General features: G+C 50.1%; 1 protein-coding gene and 1 pseudogene across 8 annotated transcripts in view; one reads left to right on the top strand and one right to left on the bottom strand.

Moving 5' to 3' along the window:
* GRIK4 (glutamate ionotropic receptor kainate type subunit 4) overlaps window positions 1-15,014 on the bottom strand; it is a 193,314-nt gene that overhangs the window by 132,764 nt on the left and 45,536 nt on the right. For 4 of the 8 annotated variants that reach the window (XR_010467842.1, XM_065040011.1, XM_065040017.1 and 1 more), the window contains exon 2: window positions 10-141. Coding sequence is in view for 7 of the 8 variants with exons in the window: in XM_065040011.1 (XP_064896083.1) it covers window positions 10-91 (82 nt within the window). In the remaining variant the exon portion in view is untranslated. 8 annotated transcript variants of the gene reach the window in all.
* LOC135576307 (5S ribosomal RNA) lies at window positions 2,564-2,682 on the top strand (annotated as a pseudogene).

Consider the following 15,014-nt stretch of genomic DNA (forward strand, 5'->3'; position numbering starts at 1 on the left):
TGCACTCACCGATCCTCAGGGAATGGGGGCTGGCTGCGATCTTCATCAGCCACAGCAGAACGAGCACCAGAGGCGCCAAGACACGGGGCATCTTCTATAAATCCTCATGGAGCCCTTTGGTGGTCTGGGCATGACATAACTCTGCGGAGAGAAAACACGCAGCACGTGAGCGTCTCCGCTCCGCAGCAGCAGGATGACACCGCGGCCCGCTTGCCAAGCGCTGGGGACAAAGAGTCTATTTACCGATGGAGGAGGAAGCTATTTACAGGCTCTGAATTATTCAGGAATCGAAGTCAAACTGGGCAAAGAGCTCCTAACAAAAAAAAAAAAATATGGAAAAGAAACACAAGGAAAAGTCCAAATATTTCATCTTGGCATTTTTAGCATTTCCACAAAAACAAGTGGAAATCAAGATTGAGTCACATCTCTAATTTCTTTTCTTTTTCCCCTCCCGTTTCTACTTGAAGCAGCGTGTAATACCGACTGCTGCTTTTAGGACAGGACAAAACGTTTTCATACCGAACCATAATTTGAGGGATGGGAGCTGGAGACAGAGTCACTTCAGCTGCCAATCTAGAAACTGATTATTGCACTGCAATTATTTGTACCCCAGTGACAGCCACCACCCCTTCTGTCCCATCATGTATAAGAGGATTCAGGATCAGACCACGACCAGACCATTTCATTTCTCCTCTTACAAGGCAACACCGCTCCCAACACTCTTTGAAAGCCCAAACACCATCAATATGAAGAGTAATCACTATGGAGAATCCACAGACCCAACAGATACTCTGCCCTGGGGAGACCACACCTGGAATCTTGTGTCCAGCTGTGGCCCCTCAGTTCCAGCAGGACAGGGAACTGCTGGAGAGAGTCCAGCGCAGCCACCAAGATGCTGGAGGGAGTGGAGCATCTCCCGTGTGAGGAAAGGCTGAGGGAGCTGGGGCTCTGGAGCTGGACAAGAGGAGACTGAGGGGGGACTCATTCCTGGGGATCAAGATGGAAAGGGGGAGTGTCAGGAGGATGGAGCCAGGCTCTTGTGGTGACAACCAGTGACAGGACAAGGGGCAATGGGTGCAAACTGGAACACAGGAGGTTCCAGTGAAAGAGGAGAAGCAACTTGTTGGGGTGAGGGTGGCAGAGCCTGGCCCAGGCTGCCCAGGGGGTTGTGGAGTCTCCTTCTGTGCAGACATTCCAACCCGCCTGGACACCTTCCTGTGTAACCTCATCTGGGTGTTCCTGCTCCATGGGGGGATTGCACTGGATGAGCTTTCCAGGGCCCTTTCGACCCCTGACACTCTGGGGTTCTGTGATACTGGCACTGGCTGTCCCACAGCAGATTCTCACAGCACAATTAAACAATTCTTTTATAAATACCATTTTAAACAGCTACGTAGAAGGTACACTTTACTTTCTAGAAGAAATGGTTGTCCCTCAAGTTGATAATTTTGTCTCCACATTCAGCAATGTCCTTAAACACTGACTTTGAGTATTTCATCTATTACCTTACCTCTCCCTTCTCCAGTTTGCTGGCAAACTTTCTCACGTGATTCCATTTGTCTAATTCTTGGGCCAAACACCAAACTCCTGACGCAGGCAAAGTCTTTACCGTGAGTTTTGTCTGAGAAAGATGCAGCTTTCTAATTGCAAGGTTTAAATCCAGCTGGGTTTTTATTACATTTAGACTCGTGCCATTTCAGCCCTCCCCTAGGGTTATCCCCTATTTACACAGACAGGGAAGGGAGGTGGAAGAAACACTGAGATGTGGACATAGAAACAAAGGCAGTTCAAGAAAACCGCGGGACCCCACACTTAAATATCAGCTGGACATGTGAAGAACAACCATATTTCAGGGGCTCTGCGCTCAACACGTTTTTAAACAGCAAAAGCTGCCAAAATCCATCTGGAAATCATCAGCCAGCTCTGAGAAGGGCAATGGCAATTCTACCTCTTTTTTAGCGGGAGTTACAGAGTAATTCCTAGGGAGGAAAAGCCCTATAAGGTTAAGCACATGGTAAATTGGTTACTTAGGAGCGCTGGCAGCGGCAGAGGCAGACTGTGGAGTAACATATCATTTGAGCACTTTGAAGCAGTTATTTCTAAACTTTCCAAGTTATTGACAAAACAGCGGGATCGCATCAAATTTACTCACACCGGCATTACAGCCCAGGCTGGGGAACCGCGCCTGCAGCACCACAGGCACACACACCCCCTTAAAGCCCTTCCTGCAGAGCCAGAGATGGAGCCGGGGGCACCTCCAGGCCTTATGGAGCCCCAAAAAGGAGCCGGAGGCACCTCCAGGCCTTATGGAGCCCCAAAAAGGAGCCGGAGGCACCTCCAGGCCTTATGGAGCCCCAAAAAGGAGCGGGGGGCACCTCCAGGCCTTATGGAGCCCCAAAAAGGAGCCGGGGGCACCTCCAGGCCTTATGGAGCCCCAAAAAGGAGCCAGGGTCACCTCCAGGCCTTATGGAGCCCCAAAAAAAGAGCCGGGGGCACCTCCAGGCCTTATGGAGCCCCAATGTGTATATATATACACATACATGTATGTATATACATATAATATATATCCTGCCATAGGACCCTGAGAACACCTGATCTCGTCTGATCTCGGAAGCTAAGCAGGGTCAGGCCCGGTCAGTACTTGGATGGGAGACCAGCTGGGAATCCCGGGTGCTGTGGGCTGAGCCAGCACTGGGCCCTTGTGGCCAGGAAGCCAATGGTACCTGGGGTGGGTTAGAAGGGGGTGGTCAGTAGGTCAGAGAGGTTCTCCTGCCCCTCTGCTCTGCCCTGGGGAGACCACACCTGGAATATTGTGTCCAGCTGTGGCCCCTCAGTTCCAGCAGGACAGGGAACTGCTGCAGAGAGTCCAGCGCAGCCACCAAGATGCTGGAGGGAGTGGAGCATCTCCCGTGTGAGGAAAGGCTGAGGGAGCTGGGGCTCTGGAGCTGGACAAGAGGAGACTGAGGGGGGACTCATTCCTGGGGATCAAGATGGAAAGGGGGAGTGTCAGGAGGATGGAGCCAGGCTCTTCTGGTGACACCAGCCTCCTCCTCCACCAACGTGTGCTTCTCATCCACATCAGCCACGTCCACCTAATGTTATCTGACACGGATTTTTAAGTCATGTCAAATTCCAGCCAAAGCGGTGGAGGGAAACGCCTGCCCCGCCTCTGTCAGAGCGTGATAGGATCCCCATGCGAAAACTAGTAGTCCTGTGACTTTCGACTCCGAGGGACAGACCTCGAGGCCACCTCTGCTGTTTGCAGCCTGGTTTGGTGGATTATGAGAACCCCAGAGAAGCAGCTGCCTTTGCATCACCAGCTTAGAGCGAGCAGCGAGGCTAAATAATAAACACCAGGCACCCACTGTGCTCCGCGGCGTGAGCGGCAGGGCTGTAATTACCTAGAACATGGAGCACAGAGGGATACTGTGTTCACCTAACGCATTAACCACTGCTAAGAAAGGCTTCCCAGCACTTTGATTTTTGAGCACGGAGCCACGGAGCAGCTGTCAGCAATAGAAATACACCTTGGGGTTCAGCAAACTGCAGAAACACACAGGTTACTACAAGCCGTGCCCATAGAGCATCTGGTTGATGGAGGTGCTTGTAAAACACCCAGGGAGTGCAACACAAGGACAATTCCCCACCAACAACCTGTGCCACCCAGCAGCGGGAACAGGCATTGGAATTCAACGTGTAGGATGGAAGAGAAAAGAGAAAGAGGGTTTTTATTCCCAGCTGAACATCAGGGTTTCTGCTCTCAAAGAAACAAAAGGCCTCGTGGCTCTTGTCACCCCCCGTCCACAAGTTCCTACTCTGGAAATTCAGGCACAAAAGGGTAGTAACCACAGTTCAGCTCCATTGCAAAGTGATTTTTGCCTTGCTGAGCTGGCCATCCTCCCAGCAGCTTTTGCTTCCTTACAGCTGCAAGGTGCATCTGTCTCTCCCTCATCTCCCCCCGAGAAGCCATAAAACATCCTTTCTGCCCAGGTGCAGTAACGAATCGCACGTACGACTGGGGTATCGACGCCAGCGCAGCCCGAAATTCCATGCAGGGAGGGAAGGAAAATGACATTCTTATTCATGCGACACAAAGCAGAAAGCCTTAGAATTCAGGAGAACAAGGGTATTTAGCAACTTGCACTAATTCTTGTGCACGTGAAGGTGTCTTGTCCTAATTCACCCTCAGCACAGCTTGCTGCAAATAAATCAAAGCCAATCTTTTCCACCAAGGAAATGAGAAGTTTTGTCGGCCTGTACATTTACAGCTACTGCATTAATGGTTCTTGTGCTATGATCGCAAGTCTGATTGATGGACAGATGTTTATAACGCAGTATGAATCGGTTGCCCCAAAGGAGTGGGTACGCAGGTACTTCGGGGTGGTACGTGAATTGCTGAATGGCTTGTCCCTGCCTTCTCTCTGCACAGCACAAGCCTGTAATTCTTTTCCTGTTAAGCTCTTTTTCATCTTCAGCCCTGAAAATTCAAGAGAATAAAATAAATCAAGACTATACTAAACAGTTTAGAGTTCTCTCTGGAGATAAAAGTCTCTAAATACCAAGCGGAATTATGGACGATTTGCTTCTCAGAGGAAGCAACTTGCTTCTGAAACTACTTATACATTTTTAATGAGCGTGTGAGATAGTACTGCTCTTCATTGCTACCACCACATCCTCCTGATATCCTGAGACTTTTGCAGAAGAATTCTTAGACGATACAGCAAAAAAGTTAAATCACAGAATAAAACTCTCCTGAAGCTGCCACAATAGCCAAGATACAGCTGAACAGCAGCCACTTCTCCTCTCTGCCCCTTGTTCCCTCTGCCCGAGGATGCTCAAGACACCCAGGTACGCTGGAGGCGTGAATAGAAATAGCAAAGACGCCACCGCAATGCAAAATGTGCTTCCACATCTGTCCTGCACATCTGGCCCCAGCACGGGCTGCATCCCAGCGACACACATCGCAGCATCTCCAGCTGCACCGAGCAGGACCAGGCTCCCAAAAACCTCATTTGCTTCGTCCTGACGCAACCTCCGTTCGCTTCTGCTGCAAAACCATCGTCTGCGAGCTCGCCGAGAACCACAACCACCCTTTAAAACTGGCAGCGACTTCACTCTTCTCCAGGCGATCGGGAGGCAGACTCGCACCCAACTGTGAATTTGGAGGTGGCTTTGGTGTTGATGGATCTTTCCGTGCATCACCAGAAGCTTGATGAATGGTGAGAAAACGCAGCTCAAGCAAAGCTCGAGTAATCCTCACAGCTGAGGCAACAAATCTAACAGCTGCAGAGCAGCGAGCAATTCGGAAGAACTGTCAGGAAATATCAACAAACAACTTAGCAGAGCCTTTTTCATTCTTTCGGCAAGCAAAGGGAGCGTTGCCTTTGCAAATCTTCATCTGCAGAGAGGCTCAAGTTTCAATGGAGCTGACAAGAGGGAAGAAACCCGAAAAACATCTCAACAGGTGACGGGTGCTGGGTTGAGAAAGCGCCTGTTTGTCTCGGGGCGAGGGGAGGAACTAAATTACAAGCCTGCCCCAGGGATACAGAGATGTAAGTTCCATTAAACTGAAAAATCACTCCGTTTCAAGCTACCAACAATATGTTTTCCTCTGCAAAATGCGTAATTAGCATGGGTAAATCATTACCACGAGGTATTGTTGCAGTCAGAACCTCGGGAAGATTGAGAGAAGGATCAGGCATTTATGAAGAGAATTAATAGCTGGAATTACAATGGTAGTAGTATTTTTTTAAAGAGAAAATAAGCTTTGGGATGGCATGTAAACCCTTCAGTGGGTAAACCCCACGTTTGAGGGTTACAAGAATCAGCCCTTGGGGCTTCTGGAAGCAGCCAGTACTAAAAAGGACGCTTACCAACATGAACCACAGTTCTGTTCCAGTCTAGCAATTTCTATGTTCCTATAAAAACCACATCTCCTTTTAGATTTCATCAGCATTAAAGAGCCTGATCCACATTCAGCCACCAAGCCTGTGCTCTTCTCGCACTGTCCGGCCAGGGATGAACTCGTGTGGGGTGACAGACCGGCCGTATCTCCCTTCTCCAGGTGTCGGGGATAAAAGCACCTTCCACTCCCCATGGCGCCCCCGCGATGCTAAAGCTCCGGAGGGTCACTCCGTTAGTGGGTGATATGGGAGAGGAGGTGATATTAGTGATAAACACGGCTCAGCTGATATATAAAATGGCTCCATCCTCCTGACACTCCCGCTTTCCATCTTGATCCCCAGCAATGAGTCCCCCCTCAGTCTCCTCTTGTCCAGCTCCAGAGCCCCAGCTCCCTCAGCCTTTCCTCACACGGGAGATGCTCCACTCCCTCCAGCATCTTGGTGGCTGCGCTGGACTCTCTCCAGCAGTTCCCTGTCCTGCTGGAACTGAGGGGCCACAACTGGACACAAGATTCCAGGTGTGGTCTCCCCAGGGCAGAGCAGAGGGGCAGGAGAACCTCTCTGACCTACTGACCACCCCCTTCTAACCCACCCCAGGTACCATTGGCTTCCTGGCCACAAGGGCCCAGTGCTGGCTCAGCCCACATCCCCACCAGGGATGAACTCGTGTGGGGTGACAGACCGGCCGTATCTCCCTTCTCCAGGTGTCGGGGATAAAAGCACCTTCCACTCCCCATGGCGCCCCCGCGATGCTAAAGCTCCAGAGGGTCACTCCGTTAGTGGGTGATATTGGAGAGGAGGTGATATTAGCGATAAACACGGCTCAGCTGATATATAAAATGGATTTTTTCATTCTCCCAGCAGTGTTCTTTTATCTCTCTCTTTTTTCTTTTTTTCCCTTCCCCCTTCGTGACTTCCAGAAAGAGAAGCAAGAAACTTCAAGGAGAAAAGAACTCTGGAGGCAGCCAAGCAGAAGGACAAATGTATTCCTGACATTTCTCATTCCTGTGGATTATTGTCTTTAACTTTCTCCGCAATCCCGAGTTCTCTCTTGTCTCCCCTCTCTCAATCCTCACCAGCATTAGCAAAGCCTGGTCAACTGTTCCTATCGCTGCCTGGAGATAAAAGCAATATGTACCCATCCTAACTCCTCACCCGAGCTGCACACAGGCTCGGCTATCTCAAAGGCAGCTTTTCCCCAGCATTATCAACCCCAGACCTGTGCACACACGGAGACTTGGGCAGTTACAGTTTCAGGACACGTCCGTTCAATTATCGGCTCCTCCGCAGCCCTGTCACACCACCCACCAGCCCCCAGCATCCGCCAACACTCGAAAGCTTTATTGGCACAGCCAAGTGAATTAGGAGTGCGAACACCCCACCTGCCCCTCGGAGCCACGCTTACTAAAGTCCCATTACAGACATCAGCTTGATAGCATTAGAACTCATTTGTTGGGGCAGCTTATTCTAGGAAGGAGTTTAAGCTGTTTCTCTGCTAGGCAATGTTGCCAGTACAAACACCCTGGTAAAGCCCTTTGGGCACAGAAAAGGATCCAGTGTGCACACTGCTGATCCCTGTCTGTCTGTCCTGCTTCACCAGCCACTGCGAAGCACAGCAAAGCCTTCAAACAACACAGCAATTAAATCCTATGGCTGTAGAGAGAACAGACACCGAGGCACGTAACATGAGCTGTGCACACAGAGTGACAAGCAAAACACTCCAAAACGCCAGGACCATCTGACGGGGCTGTTCAGTGTCACCCTGTCCAGCAGAACCACCTGATTCTGCAGCAGGGACCAGGGATCACAGAAACACAGAGTGTCAGGGGCTGGAAGGGCCCTGGAAAGCTCATGCAGTGCAATCCCCCCATGGAGCAGGAACACCCAGATGAGGTTACACAGGAAGGTGTCCAGGCGGGTTGGAATGGTGATATTGAATGTTGATCCCCACAAGAGCCTGGCTCCATCCTCCTGACACTCCCCCTTTCCATCTTGATCCCCAGGAATGAGTCCCCCCTCAGTCTCCTCTTGTCCAGCTCCAGAGCCCCAGCTCCCTCAGCCTTTCCTCACACGGGAGATGCTCCACTCCCTCCAGCATCTTGGTGGCTGCGCTGGACTCTCTGCAGCAGTTCCCTGTCCTGCTGGAACTGAGGGGCCACAGCTGGACACAAGATTCCAGGTGTGGTCTCCCCAGGGCAGAGCAGAGGGGCAGGAGAACCTCTCTGACCTACTGACCACCCCCTTCTAACCCACCCCAGGTACCATTGGCTTCCTGGCCACAAGGGCCCAGTGCTGGCTCATGGTCACCCTGCTGTCCCCAGGACCCCCAGGTCCCTTTCCCCTACACTGCTCTCTAATAGGTCATTCCCAACTTACACTGAACCTGGGGTTGTTCCTTCCCAGATTCAAGACTCTACACTTGCCCTTGTTCTATTTCATTAAATTTTTCCTCGCCCAACTCTCCAGGATGGACGAGCCCCATGGCACAGCAAAGAGGACGCTGCCTTCATCTGCCCCATCCTCTGTGCCAGAAGTCACTGTTGCCAGCAGCAGAAGCAACAAAACACCAGCTTTGCCCATTGAAAGCCCAGTGTCGAGGCTCATCAGCGATGGTTTACCCTGATTTACACCGCACTCAGAGCCGCCGAGCCAAGGAGATGTGGGCACACATGCTGGGGCACTACAGGAACAGCAACCCCCCAAACCACCCCAACACAACCCACCTGACGCCATCTGCCAAAAGCCTCCGTGGCTGCGACAATCCACTTCCCACTGGGAAAAAAAACACAGTGAAAAGGGAAAGCTGAGATCATATGGGATTTTCTCCCTCCCTGGTGCCCACAATTTATTTTTATTAACAAACAATAGCAGTTAACAGCACTGTGGTCTCACACTGCGACGTCTGCTCTACCCACTTCAGACGCTCTTAATTGGCTTGAAGCTGTTATCTTAAAGGCAAAATCACGACAAGGCCGGGAGAAGGGGAGTGCCTGTAGGTGGAAGGAGAACAGCAGCTTTTCTTCCAGCTGAGGACAGCAAGCTGCCGCTAAACACGCTCCTCCGATCTAGGGGCTGTATGTCACGGCATCCCCTCTATCTCTTAACCATTTTAAGCGCAATGACAATGATAATTACCGTTTACCTTGCATAAAGTTTCTGGCCAGGTTTGACTGTGAATCATCTAAAAGAGCAGCAAGAAGAGCGTTGTTTACCTCCCCATAGCCAGCACTCGCAAAAGTCTCGGTGTAAAACCAGCTGTTTCTCCTCCTATTTAACCTCCTATTTTAACCCTCCTATTTACCCCCATCTCTCTTATCGCTAGCACGAACTGACACATGTTGGGCAAACCCGACAATACCAACAAAGCACGATCAAAGCTCCAAGGACGTTCAAAGTGCTCAAAACATCTGTAATCTGTCCTAAGAAAAGAAAAGGTATCATTAGTCAGCTTTTCTATAGATTCGCTCGTCTAATTAGCAAACACGTAGCTGTGCTTCTCTTTAATCTCTACCGGAGCTTTCTCTAAATACAACAGTAACGAGTATAGATTCATTATCAGCTGCAGTATAATGAAATAAACCAGTGCCAAAGCACACAGTGAAGTCATCACCATCGTCCGGTTTCCAGATGTAATAAGATGCACAAACCTATGAGTGAAATACACCCAGCACAAATAAGGTACCGCACAACGCACGGTAGAGCTGATACAACTCACACCACAGCACCTTCAAACCAACGTCTTTCAATCTGCTTCAATACTACAAGGTCATGCCCGAAGCACACAGACCTGTATCTCGACCCTTTGAGCTGGCGCCATACCAAGAAAACTGAACACCAAAAATCTCCGCATTTTACCCCTTTTTAGTGCCAAATTTTAACGCTTTCAAGCCCCACGTTGGGACTATGTACAATATGAGGCCAAGGACCAGTGCCTGTTTTCGGGGAGGAGGATACAAGGGAATCCCCAAGGCGAGCAGCATCTCCATTGCTCAACAACTGCCCGTGTGCAAAGAGACCTCAAATAAATACAAACAGAGCCTTGGCTTCATAAAAAGCTTGACCAGGAAAAAGAGAAAGCCTTTAAACCGACAATTGTCTTCCATTAAGAAACAGTTTATAATGGAGCTTTGAAATGTCAGTTCTGTTCCAATAAAACCCAACGCAAACACATGAACCATGGACAAGCCACTGTATGAAACTGGGGACCCACCTGCAACACTCCCGTCCCACAGCAAATTGGAAACACAATGCAAAGAAGTTCACCGGTCACAGAATGGGGTTGAAAGAAGCTCTGGAGATCATCTGGTCCAACCCAGAATCCTCACACGGGACACGTAAGGAGCACGAAGACTCTATGTAAACACCACAGGTGAGGCAAGGAAGCTCAAACAATTCTGAACCAGCATTCGTGGTTCAAAGCGCCGTTGCCTGTTAAGATACAGGGCAGCTCTTCCCAGTTCTCACACACCACGTCCCAGCAGCAGGAAGCTCCAGAAATGAGAATCTGTGTCGATTCAGAGCTGCAACAGTAAGACACCTTATGATGCCTCCAGTCAAATGAATGGAGCAAGATCAACTTCAGGTGGAAACAAGCCCTGGAGGTCACGTTGAGAAAAGTCCTGTGTGCATTTACAAGTTTTATTTGTAATAAAAGTTTGCATTGAAGCTGTAAGTGTTCTAGGAAGATTGACACTTCATTTCACTGCAGGGCACGTACAGCCCCAAATCAAACTGTCCCTTGAAACAAGGTGGTTGGCACAAGCTCGGCCCAGACCCTCTTTTCTCTTGGTTGGTGTTTATGGGGTGGAAAGAACCAAGATTAAAATAAGACTGAAGAGTGTGAGCAAGTGTAAAATCAACGCTTTTGAAAAAACAATACCCAGGACCCCAGCTTTACAATGTGCTCAGAACCAACTGCTTTAAGAAACCCATACACAAAGACTGATATTTTCCCGCAAAATTTCCTTTTATCAAAACAGAATCACAGAATGGCCTGGGTTGGAAAAGCCCTCAGAGATCATCCAGTCCAACCCTTGGTCCAACTCCAGTCCATTCACTAGATCATGGCACTAAGTGCCATGTCCAGTCTCAGTTTACAAACCTCCAGGGCCGGTGAGTCCAGCACCTCCCTGGGCAGCCATTCCAATCCTGACCACTCTCTCTGCAAAGAATTGCTTTCTCATCTCCAGCCTCAATTTCCCCTGGCAGAGTTGAAGCCCATGGCCCCTTGTCCTATTGCTGATGCCTGGGAGAAGAGCCCAATCCCCACCTGGCTAGAACTGCCCTTCAGGTAGTTCTAGAGAGTGCTGAGCTCAGCTCTAAGCCTCCTCTTCTCCAGACTAAACAAGCCCAGCTCCCTCAGCCTCTCCCCATAGGGCTTGTGTTCCAGTCCCTTCCCCAGTCTTGTTGCTCTTCTCTGCACCCGCTCCAGCACTTCAATCTCTTTCCTGACCTGAGGGGCCCAGAACTGAACACAACACTGCAGGTGTGGCCTCCCCAATGCAGAGCACAGGGGAAGGATCACTGCCCTTGTCCTGCTGACCACGCCAGTTTGGATCCAGGAAACACTTGGATGGAAAATGTTCAGGTCTTTCAGAAGAAAAGCAATCCAACAAACGCTAACCCGCATTCGCTGGTAGTGAGGAATTGCTGCTACCACTGAGTCTCTTTACACATGGAGGAAGTTCTAAAATATGAATCAGATCTGTGAACACATCCAGGAGTCCAGGGGGGAGAAAAAGCTCTTAAATGCATCAACCTGATCTCCGAGCTACAGAAAGAAGATTAATCTATTTATTTCACTTAAAGGCTCTGGCAGATTCAAGAGGGAAAAGAAAGGAAAACAAAGAAGCCTCTACCAAATCAACCTGCAAGAAGTGGTTTATGGCCAAAAAGCCGGTTTTGCTTCTTTTTATAGCTGCCAAAAGTGTAAGTGAAATAAATAGATTAATCTCTCATCTATCACACAAAGAACATTTTGATACATCCAAGCTCAAAAAGCCTGCACTTTGAGAAGGTAATTTGTGAAGGGCTGAAGGTGATGTTTATAAGATTTGGTCTGTGTATTTTAATGGAGCAAGAATTTTATTTGGAAGACTGTCTATGCATCTAATGTCCATGCATTTGAGAAGGAGGGAAAGAGGACAGATTTAAGAATATGCATTAGAAAGCACAGGGGTGATGGGCTTGAGAGCAGACAGAATCACAGAATCACAGAATCCCAGAATGTGAGGGGTTGAAGGGCCCTGGAAAGCTCACCCAGTGCAGTCCCCCCATGGAGCAGGAACACCCAGATGAGGTTACACAGGAAGGTGTCCAGGCGGGTTGGAATGTCTGCACAGAAGGAGACTCCACAACCCCCTGGGCAGCCTGGGCCAGGCTCTGCCACCCTCACCCCAACAAGTTGCTTCTCCTCTTTCACTGGAACCTCCTGTGTTCCAGTTTGCACCCATTGCCCCTTGTCCTGTCACTGGTTGTCACCACAAGAGCCTGGCTCCATCCTCCTGACACTCCCCCTTTCCATCTTGATCCCCAGGAATGAGTCCCCCCTCAGTCTCCTCTTGTCCAGCTCCAGAGCCCCAGCTCCCTCAGCCTTTCCTCACACGGGAGATGCTCCACTCCCTCCAGCATCTTGGTGGCTGCGCTGGACTCTCTCCAGCAGTTCCCTGTCCTGCTGGAACTGAGGGGCCACAGCTGGACACAAGATTCCAGGTGTGGTCTCCCCAGGGCAGAGCAGAGGGGCAGGAGAACCTCTCTGACCTACTGACCACCCCCTTCTAACCCACCCCAGGTACCATTGGCTTCCTGGCCACAAGGGCCCAGTGCTGGCTCATGGTCACCCTGCTGTCCCCAGGACCCCCAGCTCCCTTTCCCCTACGCTGCTCTCTAATAGGTCATTCCCCAACTTACACTGAACCTGGGGCTGTTCCTGCCCAGATTCAAGACTCTACACTTGCCCTTGTTCTATTTCATTAAATGTTTCCCTGCCCAGCTCTCCAGCCTGTCCAGGTCTCTGATGGCAGCACAGCTTCCAGTGTCACCACTCCTCCCAGCTTGGTGTCACCAGCAAACTTGCTGACAGTCACTCTATTCCCTCGTCCAGATCACCGATGAATATATTGAATAACACCGGCCCCAGCACTGCCCCTGAGGCACTGCACTGGGTACAGGCCTCAACTGGACTCTGCCCATTGACCACGACTCTCTGGCTTCTTCCCTTCAGCCAGTTCGCAGTCACCTCACTCCCCGCTCATCCAGACCGCACTCCCTCAGCAGACAGAAGAGAAAAGTCTGCACAAGAGAACAAGGAAACCTGCAAAACTCAAGGTATGCAAGGAAAACACAGGAGTTAAGAGATGAACATACACGCAACATAGAGCTGCACTCAGCCACCACATACAAAGAGGAATGGAATGACTTATAGCAACAGATAGTCTTGCACAAGAAGGCAGAACCTAAGCCCAAACTGATAAGCGATGTTGCATTTTGAAGGCAATAGTTTGCACAATGTAAGCCTTTAATCCTGATTGTGGTAAATGATACACAAACAAAAATATTCCAGACCAGAAACCTATGTGTTTAACACCAACACTCTCACCTGAGCACACGAATTCCCTTCCTATCCGCAGGGTGACAGGAGCAGACGAATGGCACCACGCTTGTGGATTTTATTCGGGGGTTTGATAGGAAGCAAGCAAAGCTCAATTGGCTTCATTAACAAAGCATAACGCTCAGGCTGGTTCCTCAGTGTGAAAACCAGATCTGTGCACAGAACAAATCCATCCTGACCGCCTTGCCTTGCTGCTGCTCCAAGTTCGCTATCATCAGGCTGCCTGTGCTCCTGATGTAGCAGCATCCACAAAACTGCTCCCAGAGCGCCCATCCTCATCAGCGAGAACCCATTTCCAAACTGAGCAAGAACAACCCTTCCCGTAGTTGGCTTTTCAGTTGTTCTCATCACCGGCTTAACATCAATTCCAGTTAAATGAGGAGAGTACAAAGGGACTAAGTTATGCCCACGCTGGGCGCTCTGAAAACCCTGATCATATCACTCCCTTCCAGCTACGGGCATAAATTGTCCTCATTAACCAGCCTGAATGTTTGCATCTTGACCTATAATCCATCCAGAATCCAGCACCATGTTCTAATGTAGCTGTTGTCTCTGAGCCCAGATTCCGGTCAGATGACTCGGACATCTGATGCCCCGAATTTGCTCTTTCTGATCTAGACACTTCCAGCTTTGTCTTAACACCAGATAAAACGAGTTTACACAGCTATGGTTTCAATTCCTATTGATGTGCCCACCCTTAATCAACCTGGGGTATGACGGGCAGTTTCTAATCAAATTTCATGGGGATGCAGACTCACAAAACTATTGGTTCCTATGAGTTTCATGAAATAACAGTCTAGCAGGAGAGAAGATTTCCCCGCGGAGGGAAGGACTGCGAGTCGAGCTCAAATCCCACCAGGCACCGAGGAATCCACAAGGGAAAGATGTTGTGCATGCCCTGCATATAGGGAAAATCATCAATTAGAGCTTACTGAATTCAGCCACGAGGCACAAACCAGGCTGCCCTAGCTCCCCAGCTTGCAGGAACCGCTCGGGCTTTCTCTCCCCACCCTCTGGGATTCGCTTCAGCTCAGATACACTCCAAGCAGAGGGAATTTTGAGCGGCTGTGATTCAGCACAAGTCATTTGGAACCGGTTTTGAGCCCAGCAGGCGTCCAAGCGCTCAGCTGCCCAGCAGCCATCGGTTGCTAACTGCTGTCAAATGGCATCTCCCCGTGTCCCCACCAGAAAAGCTGTTAACACTGTACCCCACACCACCCCTTTCCAAAAGGACTGCTGGTGGGAGAGGGACAGATACCCAAGGGGACACATAACGCTGAGCATTTTGGAGGTGGATGAAGGCGGTCGCTCATCAGACCTCCAACCCCGAGCCGTTCCCCAGCCCATTGTCCCCTCCAGAAGTTCCATCACTAACAGTAGGGGTCATTTTCTGCGCCACCCCCCTCAAATGCCACCACTTAAACCTCAAATAGCGCAGTGGGACGGTGACCCCGGCGTGCAGATGCTGTCACTAACAGAACATGGACAGCCTGGTGTGGGGA

Source organism: Columba livia, chromosome 24 (assembly GCF_036013475.1).
Source record: "Columba livia isolate bColLiv1 breed racing homer chromosome 24, bColLiv1.pat.W.v2, whole genome shotgun sequence".
NCBI classification, from domain to species: Eukaryota; Metazoa; Chordata; class Aves; order Columbiformes; family Columbidae; genus Columba; species Columba livia.